General features: G+C 42.4%; 1 protein-coding gene across 3 annotated transcripts in view; it reads right to left on the bottom strand.

Annotated features, from left to right (window-relative positions):
- The window catches only part of PCSK6 (proprotein convertase subtilisin/kexin type 6), a 125,333-nt gene that overhangs the window by 16,823 nt on the left and 87,027 nt on the right, over window positions 1–21,483 (bottom strand). For all 3 annotated transcript variants that reach the window (XM_060755490.2, XM_060755488.2, XM_060755489.2), the window contains exons 14-18: window positions 19,452–19,631; window positions 16,363–16,465; window positions 14,476–14,672; window positions 13,085–13,172; window positions 3,929–4,032 (exon numbers count right to left, since the gene is read on the bottom strand). In XM_060755490.2, the coding sequence (XP_060611473.2) occupies window positions 3,929–4,032; window positions 13,085–13,172; window positions 14,476–14,672; window positions 16,363–16,465; window positions 19,452–19,631 (672 nt within the window). The remainder of the gene's footprint in view (window positions 1–3,928; window positions 4,033–13,084; window positions 13,173–14,475; window positions 14,673–16,362; window positions 16,466–19,451; window positions 19,632–21,483) is intronic.

Below are 21,483 nucleotides of genomic sequence, written 5' to 3'. Positions count from 1 at the left end.
AAAACATCAAATAATCCGGGCATCCCCTGGGTAACATCCTTATAGACGGCCAATTCTCTCACACCAGAAGCGACTTGCAGTTTCTCAAGTAGCTCCTGACACAACAAAAAAAAATTGGCGATTTTTACGACAGAACCAATTAGGAACTGCCATTTATAATGAAATTTTGAGAGTTTTGTTAGAGTTTTGAAATTTTCACCACCAGAACTTTAGTTTTGTAAGTACTTTAGAACCATTGCCCAGGCCGAATTCATCCCTCTCTTTTTCAGTACTTTAATAGCCCATTATTCTTTCATGGTTCTTCAACTCTTCCTGCCCCAAATTTATCCTGACCATCCTGTAGGAACGGTTAAGTCAAAGGCACTTGACAGGCTCAAGGTCAGTCAATGAAGAACTTCACGGCTGGGTGGCCTTTACGTTTCCTGCCGTCCTAGTTCAATACTCTTAATGGCTATGCTGCACAGTTCTTGAAAAAAGAGGCCAATCACCATCTCCCTTTGCTGTTTGCCAATTGCTTTCCATTCCATCTCTGGGAAAAATCCCAGCTCTGTTTGAAGCATGTCAAATCAATGTATTAATACCATGAGGTCCTAAGTAGACCTTGAGCTTTATGAAGTACTTTGAAAAAAGCATCTTTCTGTCTAGACACTTTGAGCAAATAACTCAAAGTAGGACACACGAGGAGGAGTAGCAGATCCCAGCAGGACTCGTCCATACAAGAGGCAAGGCCAGATTGACGAATTCAAATAACGCTTCACAGGAGACATTAATGCTTCCCGGTGGGCATTTGGCTACAGATCCGGTGATAAAAGGGAAACTGAAAAATGAGTGCTTCCGACAGGGAACAAATGGCTTGTGGGTCTCCAAATTGTAGGACTTGCGCTGGGAAGCTGCTCAGATGGTTGGCCATAAAATGTAGGGACAGGCCCCCCATGTTCTCTTTCAAAGGGTCACCAGGATATTTGTACTGTGTCTTTGAACCAAAGATACAGCTGCTCTCCTCAGCAACCAACTGGGAAATCGAGCAGTTACGGCTCTAGCAGAAAAGGGCATAGAATTGGCTTTGGGAATTAGAGCAGATCGCTGCTCCTCTTGAAGACCATCATAGGAATCCTTCAATAATATAAGACTCAGAAGTGGGGTGGGCAGATCAAAAGACAACCTGGCAAAATGGCACGACCTAAAAGAATCCCACACTTTGTGTGATTGTGGAGAAGAACAGACAACTCCGCAGCTGAATGCTTGTCCACTATGTCCTGCCTCATGTACAGAGGAAGAATTGTTGAAGGCTACAGACAATGCCATCGCTGTTGCCCATTTTTGGTCAAAATATATTTAGCCGCCTGTGCTCCTTCTATTTTTATCAGTTTTATACTAATTTATGCAATGCCTTTGATCTATATAAATAAAAATGTAATGTTTGTTTGCGGGATTAACATAACTCAAAAACTACTGGACAAATTGACACCAAATTTGGACACAATACACCTATCATGCCAACGAGTGACCATCACTCATAAAAACACTGAAAAACACAGCGGAAGGGATTTAAAAAGCCAAAAAATACATTACAACACATGTATAAAACCATATATATATGCAAACAAATATATACACACATATACACATAACGTAAACATACAAAACATACACAGACTGGGCATGGCAGGGGACAACTAGTACGAAATAAATAAATAAGTCCCATTCTGGGTGAGAAGGGCGGCATATAAAGGTCGTAAATAAATAAATCTATATACATAAAATGTAATATTCGTTTGTGGGATTAATATAACTCAAAAAACACTGGACAAATTGACATGAAATTTGGACACAATACACCTATCAGGCCAATGAGTAACCATCACTCATAAAACACTGAAAAATACAGCAGAAGAGACTTAAACATCCAAAAAACAAACAAATACATTACAACGCATATGCAAAACCACATATGTACACAAACACACATATATACACACTAGCTGTCCCCTGCCACACATTGCTGTGGCCCACATGGGGGTTCTGTGTGGGAGGTTTGGCCCAATTCTATCGTTGGTGGGGCTCAGAATGCTCTGTGATTGTAGGTGAACTATAAATCCCAGAAACTACAACTCGCAAATGTCAAGATTCTATTTTCCCCAAACTCCACCAGTGTTCACATTTGGGCATATTGAGTATTTGTGTAGAGTTTGGTCCAGATCCATCATTGTTTGAGTCCACAGTGATCTCTGGATGTAGGTGAACTACAACTCCAAAACCAAAGGACACTGCCCACCAAACCTTTCCCAGTATTTTCTGTTGATCATGGGAGAACTGTGTGCCAAGTTTGCTTCAATTTCATCATTGGTGGGGTTCAGAATGCTCTTTGATTGTTGGTGAACTATGAATCCCAGCAACTACAACTCCCAAACGACAAACTCAATTTTTTTTTGAGTGAAGGACATACGTTGGGTTGTTTGGTGTATGCTGTCCAAATTTGGTGTCATTTCCTCCAGTGGTTTTTGAGTTCTGTGAATCCCACAAACGAACATTACATTTTTATTTATATAGATATACACAAATATATACAGAAATATATACACACATATATGCACACACAAAACACATACACAGAAAGGGGGAAGGAACGAAGGATGGAGAGAAAGAGGGAAAGAAGGAGAGGTAGAGAAGGAAGGAAGGAGATACGGAAATAAAAAAGTGAAAGAGGGAAGGAAGGAGAGAAGGAACGAAAGAGAGAAAGAGGGAAGGAAGGAAGGAAGGAAGGAAGGAAGGAAGGAAGGAAGGAAAGAGATAAGGAAGGATGGGACCAAAGAGCAAAGGAAGTGAGAAAAGAAACAGGTAGAGAAGGAAGAAAGAAGAAGGGAAAGAAAAAGAGGGAAGGAAGGAAAGAGGGAGGGAAGGAAGGAGAAAAAGAAAGGAGAGAAAGAGGGAGGGAGGGAGGGAGGGAAGGAGATAAGGAAGGATGGGACCAAAGAGCAAAGGAAGTGAGAAAAGAAACAGGTAGAGAAGGAAGAAAGAAGAAGGGAAAGAAAAAGAGGGAAGGAAGGAAAGAGGGAGGGAAGGAAGGAGAAAAAGAAAGAAGGAGAGAAAGAGGGAGGGAGGGAGGGAGGGAGGGAGGGAGGGAGGGAAGGAAGGAAGGAAGGAAGGAAGGAAGGAAGGAAGGAAGGAAGGAAGGAAAGAGATAAAGAAGGATGGGACCAAAGAGCAAAGGAAGTGAGAAAAGAAACAGGTAGAGAAGGAAGAAAGAAGAAGGGAAAGAAAAAGAGGGAAGGAAGGAAAGAGGAAGGGAAGGGATGTGAAAAAGAAAGAAGGAGAGAAAGAGGGAGGGAAGGTTTGCCACAGTAACGCGTGGCGGGTACAGCTAGTAAATAAATAAATATCTAAGTAGAGCACAGACTTATTAATAACTTCCTGACTGTTTGACCTACATGCCATGGATTTCTGTTGCCCTTATTACTGTTTGGAAAAAAAAAACAACAACTCACAACACTCGCTGAAATGAATGTAAAGTTGATATAAATTTTACAAAATAAGGCCTGAAATCCCACCCTGAATGAGTTCTCTCCTCTAATGAAGAAGCCTGGGAGTGAAGGAGATAAGACGCTCTGGGATCAAGGTGCCCGGTGCCCAGGAGGCTCAAGCTCAACCCTGCTTCAAAAGCAGTGATACAGCTTAGAAGTTACGCATTCAAAGGAGAATCTCTTGAAGTTCATGCAAGCCCTTGAGCATACACAGAGCAGCTTTTGGGACTGTGGCCAATCTCTGGGGAGAGAGAAGAGGCTCCCAGCTTCCAAATGGACTAATTACATGAGCCTGGATCCAACCAAACTTGAACTCCAAAGCACAATTTGGTGTGCATTGTTCCCATCTGCCATCCCATCTGTCCTACAGCCATTCAATTGAGTCCCCTTGCAGACAGTTCACATACCTGTACATGTCCGGCAGTTTGAGCGGCAGTTTTCACATCGCACCGGTTCCTTGATCAAGAACATGCCTGCTTTGCACCCCATAACACAGCTGTTGTCCACGAGGCTGTCAACGAAATAAGTGGATCAGATGGGAGAACATTTGCAACAAAGATGACAAACATGTCAACACCTTGTGAGTCTCCTGAGCCACAATAACACTTAAAATCCCTCCTGGACAGAGTGGCATTTCCTGCGCAATGTGGGGCATCTCTGCTGCCCGAGAAGAGGAAGAAGCACAGCAACTTAAGTTGCTGAATAACTTTGTGTACTTTCCCTACCGAGGACACATGTTCTTTTCTGCAGGCATTGTCTCTCACCCACACGTACAGCATGCAGTCTATTAAGATCCTGGTCTCTGGATATCTCTTTACCTGCTCTGGCAATATCTCTTTTTCTGCCCAAACAAACCTACCCAACACAAACTAATAAAAATTCTTTAAAATTTAAATGTATCAAGGGAAAAATGGCTCCGGTCTGCTCCTGAAGAGTTTTCCTGATAGTATCTTCAGGGGCCACTGAAAAAGAGCTAATATCACAACACAAATTAATCTTTTGCTTAATCAAAAGGGGAAAAGGAGTCAAAACTCTCAAACCCAAGGAAAGGGATAAAGGTGTTCTTAAAATACATAAGCAGACATTTTACTCAAAGAGCAACATTTTAGGATAGATATAAAATGCCATATGATTCAGTTCCTGAATCCAGGTTATCTGATTTGAACTGGATTATAGTAAAGTAAAGGTAGAGGCTTCCCCTACATTCAGTTGTGTCCGACTCTAGGGGGTGCTGCTCATCTCAATTTCTAAGATGAAGAGCCGGTGTTGTCCATAGACACCTCCTAGGTCATGTGGCCAACATGACTGCCTGGAGCACCATTACCTTCCTGCAGAAGTGGTACCTATTCATCTACTCACATTTGCATGTTTTTGAATTGTTAGGTTGGCAGAAGCTGAGCCTAACAATGGGAGCTCACCCCGCTCCCCGTGTTCGAACCGCTGACCTTTCAGTCAGTAAGTTCAGCAGCTCAGGGGTTTAATCTGCTGTGCCACTGGAGGGCCCCTGGAACTGGATTATATAACAACAACAACAACAACACTTTATTTATAGTGCGCCTTCTCTCCCTGGCGGGACGAGTCTACACTGCCATATAATCCAGTTCAAAGCAGATAATCTGGATTCAAAAACAGAATTAGATGGCAGTGTAGATGAGGCCTTAGAAAACTCTTAAGAAACTCTGGAAATAAAAGAGAGGAAGGCTAAGGGCAAAGGAAAGGAGAAGATATCACAGAGACTTGGATTAGATCTATACTGCCATCTAAAATACTGCTTATCTGCTTTGAATTTATTTATTATTTATTTATTTACTTTATTTGTATGCCGCTCTTCTCAGTCCTTAGGCGACTCAGAGCGGTTTACAACAATTTAGGTATACACAATACAAAATCATTAAGCATTTAAAAGCAATAGCACCACAAATCATTAAACATCTGCATTATATGGCACTGTAGACTCATATAATCCAGTTCAAAGCAGATAATCTGGATTATATGATAGTGTAGATCCAGACTTGAGTCAACACTGCCATATAATCCAGTTCAAAGGGGGCCACGGTAGCACAGCAGTTAAAAACGCTAGCTGCAAGAAAGGTTGCTGACTGGAGGATCAACAGTTCAAAGCCGCAAGTCAGGGTGAGCTCTCGACCGTCAGTCCTAGCTCCTGCCAACCCAGCAGTTCGAAAGCATGCAATGCAAGTAGATTAATAGGTACCACCTTGGAGGGAAGGTAAAAGGGTGCCTCATGCAGGCATGGTGGCAAAAAGATCAGAGATGTCTATGGACAGCAGGCTCCTTTGTCATGGAAAATAGAACAACAGCACCTCCGTAAGGCTGGAAGTTGAGCATCGCCTCCAGTCGCCGGAAATGGAAAAAGGGGAAGGACTTTGCCTTATTTGTGTATTATATGTCATTGTTTGTGTAAAAGACATTGAATGTTTGCCTCATATGTACTGTAATCTGTTCTGAGTCCCTCTGGGGATATAAAACAGAATATAAATAAAATGTATTATTATTTTACTGACACAAAAACACAGTATGTCACAGCAAACGAGATATATGTGCTAGATTTAATATATAAATATATTTCATATATAAATATATGAGGGTTGAATGAAAAGTAATGCCTCCACCTTCATTACTTGGGTTTGGATGGGAATATTTTAATAAATCAAACGCAGAAATAATCCTTAGAATGTGCTCTGTAACTACCACTATTCACTTTTCCACATAATCACCAGACAACTGGATACAAGTTTTCTGAAGCCGTCATGGAAGAAGTTGACACTTTGTTTCTGCAACCAGCGTCTCACAGTTCTCTCAACGTCTTCATCAGAAGCATAACGATGTCCCCACAGATCTTCTTTCATTATCGGGAACAGATGGAAGTCAGATGGTGCTAAATCTGGTCTGTATGGAGGATGTCGTATGGTGGTGAGATCCAGTCTCTGAAGTTTCAAGTCTGTGCGCTTTCATTTCAGGCGTCAGCATCCTGGGTATCCATTGTGCACAGATCTTCCGACAGCCAAGCAAAGCAATAATGTGACCCACACGTTCTTGTGAAATGCCGATTATGCTTGAAATTTCTCTCTGATATGACGATCGTCCTGAATCAATCTGTCAACCTTTTGCTTACGAAACTCGGTGGTTGCTGTCACAGGATGTCCGACTCTTTGTTTGTCACGCAAGTCAGATGTTCCCACCTCAACATCTTTAAACTTACTCGCCCAATGACGCACAGTCCTCACATCAACACAATCACCATAAACAGCTTGCATTCTCTGATTAACCTCCTTTGGGGTGACACCTTCTGCTGTCAAGAATTCAATGACTACAAGTTGCTTAAGTTGCATTGACCGACTGTCTGTGCAGGGTTCCATACTTCACACTTTAACAACACAACCGTTCAATGCTAAGTCTTCCTGCCAAAATGGAACTGTAGAGGAGAGTCTACTGAATCTCCTTTGGGGTGACACTTTCTGCTGTCAAGAATTCAATAACTGCACGTTGCTTAAGTCGCATTGACTGATTGTCTGCTCAGGGTTCCATACTTCGCACTTTAACAACACAACCGTTCAATGCTAAGGCTTCCTGCCAAAATGGAACTGTAGAGGAGAGTCTACTGAACAAGCCAGTACCTGCTGCATACCAGTACTGCCATCCATTGAGGAGTTACGAAGGTGGAAGCATTACTTTTCATTCAACCCTCATAAATGTATTATTATCATTATCATTATCATTATCATCATCTTGATTTTAGATGGCAGTGTAGGCAGAGCCTATGCCTTCTCCTGCTGAAGAGGTCCATAGGCTCTGAATCCCAAGAAGCCATTTCAAGCTTTCTCCAAGACTGACTCTGTTTTACACAAGAGGCTGTTGTGCCTGGTACGACAGGAGCCAAAAAGGTCCCTTCCTTAAACCTCGCAAGACCATCTAAGCTAGCAGACCACAAAATTTAATCCACCCATTCATTTGCTCAGCTAATCACATCCAACTAAGGCCAACTTATCTTTTGGCAAAGCTACTGAGCATTGATCAAGGAACACTAGAGGATTGTTCATGCGTTCACTCAAGGAGAAATGAATGCAAAGGAGCCAAGTCATGCCTACGGGAGTGTAGCCTGCAACATCCAACAATTCATCCCAGTTTGTGCTCATCGGTTCAAGGAGCGCATGAAAGTCTTGGCAGGAGGAACAGCCATTTCCTTCAAATGTGCTGGTGTTTATATAGGTGCAAATACAAGAGCAATCCTGACGCAATGTGAAACTTCTGAGGCTTTTGAAGTAGCAGATAGCTTTCATGACATGTTCTTTGTTAGAGGATTTGGGGCAAAAAGTACCAGGCACAGTTTTTTTGTTTGGTTTTTAAAGTTGCTCCATTTATCTTGATGTGGGTGGAATAGCTGGAAAGCTCCGACCCAAAATGTGTATCCCACTGGGTCCTATGCTAGTATCTTACTGAAAATTACTTCTTTCCTCTCTATTCCCCACTTTGTTATTTATGGTAGCTTCTGGGACCAATGCAAGTGGAGCAAATCCAGGGACAAACAGGGACATCTTTTTCAACCTCCTTTAAGGCCTTCCTTCAGTCTACAGGAAATTATTTAAATGCAAATTGTAATTGTAATTGTAATTCTTCTTCTTCTTCTTCTTCTTCTTCTTCTTCTTCTTCTTCTTCTTCAAAACACAACAAGATGAGTCCACAGCAGACAAGATCACTCTGCTGGCTGTTGCATTGGATCACAAGTTGGACTCTTCCCAAGTGTCTAGCACTGTGTGATGTATCGGCGAATAATGCGTGCAGATCCAAGTAAAGTGGCCTTTTGCAGCTGGCAGATGGTAATTTTGTCAGCGCCTATTGTGTTTAAGTGCAGGCCAAGGTCTTTAGGCACTGCATCCAGTGTGCCGATCACCACTGCGACCACCTTTACTGGTTTGTGACAGAGTCTTTGCAGTTCGAGTGTTAAATCTTCATGTCATGTCAGCTTTTCCAGTTGTTTCTCTGCAATCCTGCTGTCACCTGGTATGTAGCCGGGGGGGGGGGGGGCTTGAGGGGCTTCAGCCCCCCCCCCAATTCTGAGGGTTGTCCGCGAGAAGGCTTACTGGTACATTATTTAAACTGTTATGTTTATTCATATCATGATCTGATCACCATGCTTAATATATCCCATATGCATGGGGGTATTGGGGTAAGTATTGGGGTAACGATACAAAAGGTTTGCTAGGGTAGACCCTCTTTCACTCAGACTCAGCCCCCCCAATCAAACTCAGCTCCCCCTGAATCAAAATCCAGGCCAAGGTCTTTAGGCACTGCACCCAGTGTGCCGATCACCACTGGGACCACCTTGACTTTCTTCTTCTTCTTCTTCTTCTTCTTCTTCTTCTTCTTCTTATTATTATTATTATTATTATTATTATTATTATAGTGGATTATCTGGGATCACAAACTGGATTATATGGCAGTGTAGATGGAGCCTAAGAGAAACCTGTTCTGAAGAATGACAAGAAAACCTTAATGTGGGATCATCATAAATCTGGGTCAACCTGAAGAGTCAGTCCCCAAACAACAAAAGGTCCAATTAAACACATGCACATTTCATCTTGGCTATACAACACCAGCTTTCCCTTCTTAGTGCTCTTGAAATGTGTAGGACGACAACTTCCAACCTTCTCCAATCATGGGATTATAACAGGCTTGACAGAGTTTGTTCTAGCACTAGATGTTCTTAAAGCCCATCTCTTTCCGCTTTAAAAGCAGTGATACTGAAATAACAGTCCTGCCTGCCTCCCTTTCACTTCTTTTCAAGTAAGAAGAGACAGAAATGATGTTGGCGACAGCTCCTCAAGGTGACAAAGAATGATTTGAAGGCCAAGCCGAAGAGGTTAGTGAACAATAAAAGGAAACTTTGTTCAGATTGCACTTGACAGCCAAAGCCATTTTTATCATTCCTGTGAAGGAGGATAATCCTTTTGGAAACTTGTGATTTTCTATTCTAGCCAAAGTTCTGTTATTCAAACAGTCGCTCCGGCCCCAATTACCTCCCTAGACATGAATCATGGGAGGAAACCTTGAGATCTGCGGTGGAGTGACACACAGCCACATAGTCGCTTGAGGTGGCCTTGAGGTAGCGGCGGAACAAATTGTTCAGATAAAGCTCTGGGTGTTTGACATTTTTACTTCCACTTCTTTCCTGGAGGAAAACCTATCAGTAGAAGCCATCTTCTTAAATCCATTTGGAGATGCTCTGCATCATCTTACCTCTGAAGGCAGGGGAAACAATCAGAGCTTTATGGCTGAAGTGGTGCGTGAAACCAAAATGGGATTATAAAGCATCTTCTAATGCTCATGTTGGCCAAGGAGATGGCCAGATGTGGTTTCAGGGAATGCAGATGTGGGTCCTGTGATATGGACTTAAAAACACTCAGAAGAAAAAGGATACTAAAGACCTATCGTTCCTCAAAATATGAATTTCTAGGTTTGTTAGTCTGTTGCAGTAAAACACAATCTATACACATAATAAAAGTGAAAACATGTATATGTGTATGTTTCTGGGATGTCCACTTACACAGACAAGCTCCTGCCTCCACAAACAGCTATATCTCCCACTACTTGGGGGACACCAATGGCCCTTCTCCAATGACACTGAAGGTTATAGTGAGTGCCGTAAACATTTCCAAGAGCCCTGCCAATGTCCTCCAAAACACACTACTGCCCACCACACAAGTGAAGGCTTTCATACAGGGACAATTCCATTCTAGATTTTATGTGTTTCCTCCACCACAAACATCTCAGTGTTTCTGACTCTCTCCATTGGTGTAAAATTTGCATGACCCCACCTCTTTCCTGTACTTTTCTATGTCACAGAGCAAACAGAGAAATTGATCAGCAACTGAACATACTAGAGAGGTTTGGGGAGAATTCACCATGATTTATAGGAGTTGTAGGGACTGGGATGTATAGTTCACCTGTAATCTAAGAACCCAACCAATGATGGACCTGGAAATAACTTGGCACACAGAACCCCTATGACCAACAAAAAATACTGGAGGGTTTTGGAGGGATTTATAGGAGTTGTAGTTCACCTACATCCGGAGCAAACTATGAACCCAAACAATGATGGATCTGGACTAAATTTGGCACACATATCTGATGTGTCCAAATTTGAATACTGGTGGGTTTGGAGGGGAATTGGCCTGGACATTTTGGTGTTGTAGGTACTGGAATTTATATTTCACATGCAAGAAATGAGACCTCTGAACTCCACCAAAGACGGAATTGGACCAAATTTGGCACAGGGCCCCCATAACAAACAAAAAATACTGGAAGTCTTTGGGGAAAATTCACTTTGATTTGGGGGAGTTGTAGTTCACCTACATGCAGAGAGTACTGCGAACCCAAACACTGATGGATCAGGACCAAACTTGGCACACATACCTGATGTGCCGATATTTGATTACTGAAGGGATTTGGGGGGAAATGACCTTCCTTTCTGGGAGTTACAGTTCACCCAGAACCAAGAGAACTCTGATCTCCACCGATGATGGACCTGGACCAAACCTGGCACACTGAACCCCCATGACTATCTCAACCTACTGGGGGGGTTTGAGGTGACTGACTCACCATAGTGGGAGTTGTAGTTTACCTACAGCCAGAGAGCACACTGAACCCCACTGATGATGCATCTAGAGCAAACTCGCCCAACACAACAAACTTTAAGTACTGATGTAATTTCAGAGGGTTAACTTGACATGATATGAGTTGCAGTTCACCCACAACCTTATGCATTTTGTACAATTAAAGAATTGACTTTTTCAAATAACCTGGGCAATGTCGGTCACCCAAGCTAGAAAATAAATCAAAATAACTGTCAGACTTGCACTACATCACCCTCCACAATGTAAAAACCTACTCTGGGATGTTGTTTATATACTGCAAAGCCATGCCATATATGCATTTTAATATGCCTGCTAGTAAGCTAATTAGCCAAAGATAATCTAAGAAAGCATCTAAAAGAGTTTCCAAGAAATTTGCAAGCATCCAATTTTCTTGAGCAAACAAAGTTTAGGGACAGAGTAACAGGACTACTCTCCATCCTCGCATGAAAAGGCCTGCATTTTTGATATATCCTAATTAGAAGTGTTTTGAGTCCAGGCTAGTTAACTCCTCTCGCAATGAGTAAACACAGCATGTTTGGAATAATAACTTGTACAGGACACGATGCAGTCTGCCTTCAGCAGGACTGAAAGAGGCATCTGAGGCTGAGCAGAAAAAAGGTGAGTTTTGTAAGATTCAACATAAACATATTTGTTTGCTTTTTCTCCCTCCTGAATCCAAAAAATGCCTGTACCTCTCCTTTCCAAATATATCTACTATAAAACATCTGAGTTTGAGATGCAGCTTTGTAGGATATGTACAAAGTTGCTGAGGGTCCATGACTGATATCCCAAAGTTCCTATCCTGATATACTTCTGAAGTTGACAACAATTGGACATTTTAAATATACACATACCTGTAAATATTTACATACATTCTATTATATGTCATGTCTGAAAATCAAACTAGACACCAAGGGAAGGGCATACTATATTCATCTGATAGTAAGACTTTCTCGGAGGGATATGCTTCAGCCATACATTGCATTTTCAAACTAAGCCAATATTTACACCATAATACAAAACAAAACACATTAAATGCAAGATACTTAGGTGAGGAAAATCTCACTGAAAAATGTATCTCACCATTAGGGGAAGCACGTCAGCAAAAGACATGCTAAGCACATCACCCAATCTGACCCTTGCAAAAATGATTTGGCCTAAATAGTAATAGCAGTAATAATAATAATAATAATAATAATAATAATAATAATTCCATCTCTCCTCACGACTCAAGGTGGAGACAACACAGTTAAAACACATCAACATAAAATACATACAATAAAATGCACATATTAAAACACACTACTAGAACATGCATATAGGAACATATATAGTACAAATATTAAAATACAATAGTAATTGAATGCAAAAATATAACTCCTGAAACCTACAGTATAGGCAGGTATGTATGCTTTTGTGCATGGGCAAGGAGTTGCAGAAGGAAGTGAAGAAAGAATCACAGAGTTTGAGCAAAATTAATTTTTTTGTTCCATGATACTATAACTTTACTTATAGGATAATAAAGACAAACCAAATGGAATATACTATTTCACCCTACCTTTGTGAGCTTTTGTGGTTCACTGTGCAAGGAGCTAAACCAGACATGGGCGAACTTGGGCTCTCCAGGTGTTTTGGACTTCAGCTCCCACCATTCCTAACAGCCTCAGCCCCCCTCCTTCCCCCCCCCCCCCCCTCAGCTGCTTAAGCAGCTGAAGGGGAAAAAGAAAAGGCCTGAGGCTGTTAGGAATGTTGGGAGTTGAAGTCCAAAACACCCGGAGGGCCCAAGTTGGCCCAGGGCTTAGCTAAACTATATAGGAAACCCTGGATCTCTTTCCCAAACTAAATAGCTGGGAAGCGACAGCAATATTATTTTGAGAAGTGAGCACTATATTTTCCCTATCACCGTCTTACCTGAATCCATCTTTGCAGACGGTGCATCTATCCATCTCCCAAATACACTTCTTACAGTTTGGATGGCATTTCTGACAACGTCGTTGACCTTGTGTAGGATGAAGCCAGAATGGGAAAAAGAACCAGAAAGATGAAAAAATGAACGTTTAGAAACTGCAATCTATAACGGAAGTTGCAACCATATAACTCAGAATAACAAGATCACTTTCTAGGTTTTTTTACTGGCTCAGGTGACAATCCCTCCCTGTATTTGAGTCTCATTAAGAAAGAAAAAAGCAGCATATAAATAAATATAACAATAACAACAACACCAACAACAACACCAACATGTTGTCAAAAGCTTTCATGGCTGTAATCACTGGGTTGTTGTGAATTTTCTGGGTTATATGGCCATGTTCCAGAAGCATTCTCTCCTGATGTTTTGCCCACATCTATGGCAGGATCCTCAGAGGTTGTGAGGTCTGTTGGAAACGAGGCAAGTGAGGTTTATATATCTGTGGAATGTCCAGGGTGGGAAAAAGAAATCTTGTCTGTTTGAGACAAGTGATATTATTTTGCAACCTTGATTAGCATTATATATCCACAGATATATAAACCTCACTTGCCTAGTTTCCAACAGACCTCACAACTTCTGAGGTTGCCTGCCATAGATGTGGATGAAACGTCAGGAGAGAATGCTTCTGGAACATGGCTGTACAGCCCGGAAAACTCACAGCAACCCAACAATAATAATGTTGAAATCCCTTAGTATTACTAAATGTTAAGGCCCCAATACCAAATTTTATCACAACTTTCCCCCAAGATTGCAACTCAAGGAGACGTACAACCTCAAAAGGTTACAATATTATCATACAGTTCTAAACAATTGAAAACATCTACTTTAATAATAAGAGATTTTAAAAAACAGTTTAAACAGTACAAATTTAAAATAACACAACATTCTCTTCATCCCCTTATACACTGCCAAATAATCCAGATTATCAGTGCAGATAATCTATATTTTCTGCTTTGAATCGAATCATATGAAGCTACATTGCCATATAATCCGGTTCAAAGCAGATAATATTGATTTATACTGCCGTGGGGTCTTAGAGCCCTTTTCATTAAAGTCATATCTTACAATGGTCTATCTGAGGCCCCACCTGCCATATAGAATCCAGATTATTTTCTTTGAACCGGATTATATGGCAGTGTAGAGTCATATAACCTTGTTCAAAACAGATAATGTGGATTATCTACTTTGATAATCGGGATTATATGGCAGTGTAGATCCAGAGTACAAAAATCTATATTGCCAATGAAAGGTCAGTAAGGAGGAGGGCATTTCTCTCCTAGGGAGGCTACCATAGAGAAGGCCTTATCGATCTCATACACACGTTCTTCTTCCTTACCCATCTCAGAGTAAAACCCAGCTGGACACAGCATCACGCATGCATTTGTTTCTTGGTGATGATAGAAGCCATGCTTGCAAGCTGTGCACGAGTTCTGGCTCCTCCCCAGGCAAGCTTCACAGCTCCGGTGGCATCTGCGGCATTTCCGCTGAACGCTGTCCCCAAAGTACCCAGAAGGACAGGAACTCACACACTTTCTAGGAGAGAAAAAACTCACAGCATTCATATTTATTTCTAACTAGTGGTACCCACTATACGTTGCTGTGGCCAACCTTCCCTCACTCTTTCTCTCCTTCCGTCCCTCCCTTTTTCCTTCCTTCCCTCTTTTTCTTTCCCTTCTTCTTCCTTCCTTCCTTCTCTACCTGTTTCTTTTCTTGCTTCTTTTGCTCTTTGGTTCCATCTTTCCTTGTCTCCTTCCTTCTTTCTCTCCCTCTTTCTCTCTTTTGTTCTTTCTCTCCTTCCTTCCCTCTTTCACTTTTTTATTTCCTTCTCTCCTCCCTCCCTCCCTCCTCTACCTACCTACCTACCTACCTTTCTTTCCTTCCTTCCTTCCTTCCTTCCTTCCCTCCCTCCCTCCTTCCTCTACCTACCCACCCTCCCTCCCTTCCTTCTATACCTACCTTTCTTTTTTTTCCCCCTTCCTTCCTTCCTTCCTTCTCTCCTTCATTCTCTCTTTCTCTCCCTCCGTCTCTCTTTCCTTCCTTCCCCCGTTCTGTATATCTGTTTTGTGTGTGCATATATGTATGTATATATTTCTGTAAATATTGGTGTATATGTGTATATGTGTATATATGTGTGTTTGTGTACATGTGTGGTTTTGCGCATGCATTGTAATGTATTTTTTGTTTTTTGTTTTGTAAAGTCTGTTCTGCTGTATTTTTCAGTGTTTTATGAGTGATAGTCACTCGTTGGCCTGATAGGTGTATTGTGTCCAAATTTGGTGTCAATTCGTCCAGTGGTTTTTGAGTTATGTTAATCCCACAAATAAACATTACACCGGGGTAAAAGAAGGAGGAGGGGTCCCTGTTTGGTGGGGCCAACAGAGGACAGAGACTGGGAGGGTCCTCCTGGTGTGGCGGAGGAGGGTAGGCTCAAAAGCATAGCTCGCTGCTATGGGATCCTGGGATCTGTAGTTTGGCGGGGCACCAGTCCTCCTCGGCAGAGATGGCTTCAGCAAGGCCGCATGAAAGTACAGCTCCCAGCACCCCATTGCATTGAGTTAAAAGTGGGGCCAAACTGCACCCATTCTACTGTGTGTGTCTGAGCCGCAGCCTGAACCCATGGCTAAGCCTCACTCGATACCAGCAGGGATTGCCAGCTTGCAACGGATAGTTGGTGCAATGCTTTTCCTTCATGGGGGGGGGGGGGGGGGGGGCGACATTTGCGCATGCGTTGTTATGTATTCTTGGTTTTGGTGCGGGGGGGGGGTGGTTAAGTTCTTTCCGGTTAATTTTTTTTTTGTTTTTTTGAGTGAAGGACATAGATTGCTTTGGTTGGTGTCTTGTGTCCAAATTTGGGGTAAATTTGCCCAGCGGTTTTTGAGTTCTGTTAATCCCACAAACGAACATTACATTTTTATTTATATAGATGTAAGCAAGAAGCGGAGATTCTAATACAACTGCTGCTGTCTTTGTTATGAGTCTTGCAGCTTTTTCTAGTACTCTAAGGGCCCTTCCACACAGCTGTATAACCCAGAATATCAAGGCAGGTCATCCACAATATCAGCTATTAACTGGATTATCTGAGTCCAAACTACAATATAATCCAATTCAAAGAATGTAAGCTACAATCATTGCTGTTTTGGAAAATAAACTCCCCTTCCACATAAGCCACATTTAACCCCGTCAGTGCCTTCTGCGTTCCCGTCCAATGAGTTCTATTGATTACCTGCCAGCTTTAAGACTTCCAAAGCTATAATGGAAACAGTTCAGACACTGGTCAGCATTGGGGCCGTCGCACTCTTGGTCACCACATTCCGCATGGCACGGACCTTAGGGAGACAGATAGTTCTGCTGAAAGAAGAGATATAACACTCTTCCTAGTCCAACCTACAAGTTTGCGGCCAGCGTGCTCAAAACCTATCGGTGTGTCACATCACATCAGAACCATAACAACACTAGAAATATTTTGGCCTGATTCTTTTGGCTTTCCTTCACCCACTCTAAAGCATGAAAGACATCAGAATGACAATCAAAAGCTAGCAAGGCTATTTCGGTTTGTCAGAATGAGGTCAGAGCGAAGTAGGTTCTCCCAACTGGCGTGCAGCCGAGCTTTGAGTGAATTGATAGTGCTTTTCCTGCATCGATGGGGGCTGGACTGGATGTCCCCTGTGGTCCCTTCCAACTCCAGGATCCCTCCTGCATCTTGCATTAAATTAGAATAAATGAATGAACACAATCCCTAGCTGCATAAAACTAGATACAGGAAGATGACTAGGCTAGGTGAAAACAACCTTCGTTGGTGTATATTTCAATGAGCATGGATATATTTATTGGAAAAGCTCCTTTTTACAGTCCAAAGTTGCACAGTCCTTCAGAGACAGCTCTGCCCTCGATTTCTAACTCTCCTATCTGCCTATTAGCTAGCTCAGGAATGGGCAAACTTTCGCCCTCCAGGTGTTTTGGACTCTAACTCCCACAATTCCTAACAGCCTCAGGTCCCTTCCTTTTTCCCCTCAGCCGCCTAAGCGGCTGAGGGGGAAAAGGAAAGGGCCTGAGGCTGTTAGGAATTATGGGAGTTGGAGTCCGAACATCTAGAGGGCCAAAGTTTGCCCATGCCTGAACTAGAACAACAGGCACTTATTTTGTCCATCTATTAACCAAGAAAATGAGCACTTTTATCCATCACCTCAATACTTAAAACCAGTATCCTGATTTGTATTGCTTCACACCAATGTTTCTCAATCTTCCTAATGCTACGACCCCTTAATACAGTTCCTCACATTGTGGTGACCCCCAACCATAAAATTATTTTCGTTGCTACTTCATAACTGTAATTTTGCTACTGTTATGAATCGTAATGTCAATATTTGATATGCAGGATGTATTTTCCTTCACTGGACCAAATCTGGCACAAATACCCAATATGCCCAAATTTGAATATACTAGTGGGCTGGGGGGGGGGGGATTGATTTTGTCATTTGGGAGTTGTAGTTGCTGGGATTTATAGTTAACTAACAATTAAAGAGCCTTCTGAACTCCACCAACAATGGAACTGAATCAGACTTGGCACACAGAACTCCCATGACCAACAGAAAATACTGAAAGAGTTTGGTGGGCATTGACTTAGAATTTGGGAGTTGTAGTTCACCTACATCCAGAGAGCACTGCGGACTCAAGCAATGAAGGATCTGGACCAAGCTTGGCACGAATACTCAACATGCCCAAATGTGGACACTGATGGAGTTTGGGGAAAATAGATCTTGACATTTGGGTGTTGTAGTGGCCAAGATATATAGTTCGCCTACAATCAAAGAGGATTCTGAACCCCAACAATGATAGAATTGGGCCAAACTTCCCACACAGAGCACCCATAACCAACAGAAAATACTGTCTTTAGTGATCCCTTTGACACCCCTTCACGACCCCCCCCCCCCCAGGGTATCCGACTCACACAGTATGAGCACCAATAGGCTGAATCTATTAGATGCACAAACTCAAACAGCAATTTATAGTGGAGTTCGGTGTTATTTTCCAGATGGTCTCATAAATGTCACAAGTCAAGAGAGAACTGGGCCAATTGGATTTTGCAAGCTCATCCAAGGCCACTTCTGGACCCCTCATTGCCATTTAGATAATCTCTGCATATCTTTAAATAATGCATTTGGCAAGCATAAGAATTAGAACTTGGCTTATGAAAGCCAAGCATCTCATGTTAAGTTTCTCAAAATCCCATGCATGACAAGGCAAATCTATGGGATGTATAAAACACAGCGTTCATATCTTGAGATAGTTTTCAAAGCTAATTAATGCAGTTGTGTCAGGATCTAAATGACTGAGTTTCTTCAACATTTATGAGACCATCTGGAGAACAACAGCAAACACCACTGTAAATTGCTGTTTGAATAATTTAATCACACTGGGGAGCAACGTAGGAAGAACAACAAAGCTGAAAGTGTAACGTTTTAATCAAGAGATCCAGACCCCAGCCTCATCCCAAAAACTCAATTGCCAAACTCCAGAATTCTTTTCGCTCTAAGCTCATGGCAAGAGATATACCATTTATACTCGAGTACAAGGAAAGAAGGAAGGAAGGAAGGAAGAGTGCAAGGAAGAAAGGAAAGAAGGAAAGAAAGAAGTAAGTAAAGGCGGAAGGGTGGAAGGAAGGGTGGAAGGAAGAAAGGAAGGAAGGAAGGAAGGAAGGCAGGCAGGCAAGAAGGAAGGAGGGAGGGAGGGAAGGAAGGAAGGAAGGGTGGAAGGAAGAATGGAAGAAAGGAAGAGTGCAAGGAGGAAAGGAAAGAAGGAAAGAAAGAAGTAAGTAAAGGCGGAAGGGCAGAAGGAAGGAAGGAAGGAAGGAAGGAAGGAAGGAAGAGTGCAAAGAAGAAAGGAAAGAAGGAAAGAAAGAAGTAAGTAAAGGCGGAAGGGTGGAAGGAAGGGTGGAAGGAAGGAAGGAAGGAAGGAAGGAAGGAAGGAGGAAGGAAGGGTGGAAGGAAGGAAGAAGGAAGGAAGGGTGGAAGGAAGGAAGGAAGGCAGGCAGGCAGGCAAGAAGGAAGGAGGGAGGGAGGGAGGGAGGGAAGGAAGGAAGGAAGGAAGGGTGGAAGGAAGGAAGGAAGGAAGGAAGGAAGGAAGGAAGGAAGAGTGGAAGGAAGGAAGAGTGCAAGGAGGAAAGGAAAGAAGGAAAGAAAGAAGTAAGTAAGGGCGGAAGGGAGGGAGGGAGGGAGGGAGGGAGGGAGGGAGGGAGGGAGGGAGGAAGGAAGGAAGGAAGGAAGGAAGGAAGGAAGGAAGGAAAGAAGGAAAGTAGGGCTTTGGGAACTTTACCTGTATATTCCTCTTCCTCCTCCTGCATCTCCATCTGCGTTTGGAAGAAAGCAACTTTTGAGGGTTCCATGTCGGATGATGGCATTTCCATCATCCTTGACCTGGAGTGTTGGGAGTTGACATTCGAGGATGGGGGCTCAACTGTTCCATATAAAATAAGGCTCCATTCTTTTAACTTCCCTGCAAAACATAATGAGTTGGTCAATATTACGTCTGTTGAGCCAGTAATAATAAATAACAATAAACTCTATTTTTATCCTACCTCCATCTCCCAAATAGGGACTCAGAGAGGCTTATAAGGCCCTGCAAGTGCAGTATAAACATCAACAGTACATGAGTATAAAATAATATCACATAAAAGTTATAAGCAACCATTATCAACACATAAAATAAGATAAAATACACAATTTAAAAACCCATGTCATTTATGGTTAAAAGTAGCTGCCATCAATACACAACTAAAGTACCAAAGTGTCAACCTCATACGGGCCCATTTCAGTAACAGATTAATGAAACTACGAAGTCCTTCACATTGAGCTATGGAAGTTAAAGTAGGGCCAAACTACATTAAATCTACACTGTGGATTCGACTTGGATCTGTTTGTATTTGTTATTTATTTATTTCCAATATTTCTATCCCACCCTTCTCAACCCCCGAGGGGGGACTCAGGGCGGCTTACAAAGCGGCTACAATTCGAAGCCTCAATATAATACAAATATAAACACAAATAGTAACAGTTTAAAACAGTAAATAAAACATAAAGTTAAGAGCATGTTAAAAACATAGTCATCAACCATATAGCCAATTTCAGTCCGGTTCAACATCCAAGGTGTTGTCATGCTTGCTGCCCAAAGACCTGGTCCCAGAGCCATGATTTAACCTTTGGCCAATCCAGCTTCTTCAGTTAGTTCAGGTGTCCGTAATGGCAAGGGCCCAGTCGTCACAGATTCCCATCCACAATGGGACCATGGGGCAGCCGATCTCAGCTCCTCCTCCCTTATTTGGCATCACAGTTTAATCTTTTTGATTTTCCTTTATTTTCTTGATTCTTTTTATTGAGTAGGACTGACTGGGAGTTGGGGATGTGAGGGTGGGTGGGGTGCACATGCGCATTTGGGGGCTTGGGAGAGTCACCTTTTTAGCTTTTTTGTCTCCTTCCCCTCCTCTCCTTCAAATATTTCTAAAAGATTAATAATAATAATAATAATAATAATAATAATAATAATAAATCCCACCAAACAAAAAGAAAACGCTTATTCTCTGAAAACTACTAACACCTAGTTACCTCTCCTCTAGAGCTGAAAGTAGAAATAGCTTTAAGGAAGCATTAAATTGGAATCAGAAAGCAGAAGGCCTGCAGTAGAGAAAAAGAGAGGGCTTTTTAAGGAAGCTCAGGGAAGATAGCTCCAGGTCATTGCTCTTCCTTGCCTTGGATGGAAAGCTATGTGACTGCTGCAGGGAGAGAAAGCACACACCTCTCCTCTAGAGTAGAAATAGCTTTAATGAAGCACTAAACCTGGTCTCTACAGACAGAAGGGAAAGGATCGCAGGTGAGCCATGGTAGCTCAAGGATGATGGTCCTTCAAGTGTAGTATCTTGGGGGTGGGTCCGTAGGTGGCTGTGGAGCCCTATTCTTGATCCGCATGTTCTCCCACAGTGAGGACATCGGTTTCCAAGTGGAAGGCGGTCCTGGTCAGGGTTGGCTTGAGGTGCCTTCTTCCTCTTGGCACATTTCTCCCTTTCGCCTTCCATTCATGGCTCTTCTAATTCCACAGCACTGCTGTTCACAGCTGACCTCCAGTTAGAGTGCTCAAGGGCCAGGACTTCCCAGTTCTCGGTGTCTATGCCACAGTTTTTAAGGTTGGCTTTAAGTCCATCTTTAAATCTCGCAGAAAAAGTGGTATTTTAACTCTGATGCTTTTTAATCCAGGTCTTAATTAATGATATGGTAGGGGAGCCTGTGGGAAGTCCCTCCATAATGGGCCAGATAGGGTGCTTTCTTAACCCCGTTGCTGATACACAGGCTCCCTT

Source organism: Anolis sagrei, chromosome 9, assembly GCF_037176765.1.
Source record: "Anolis sagrei isolate rAnoSag1 chromosome 9, rAnoSag1.mat, whole genome shotgun sequence".
In the NCBI taxonomy this organism is placed as follows: Eukaryota; Metazoa; Chordata; class Lepidosauria; order Squamata; family Dactyloidae; genus Anolis; species Anolis sagrei.
Note: the sequence above shows the minus strand (reverse complement) of the source record. Positions and strands in the feature narration are given on the sequence as shown.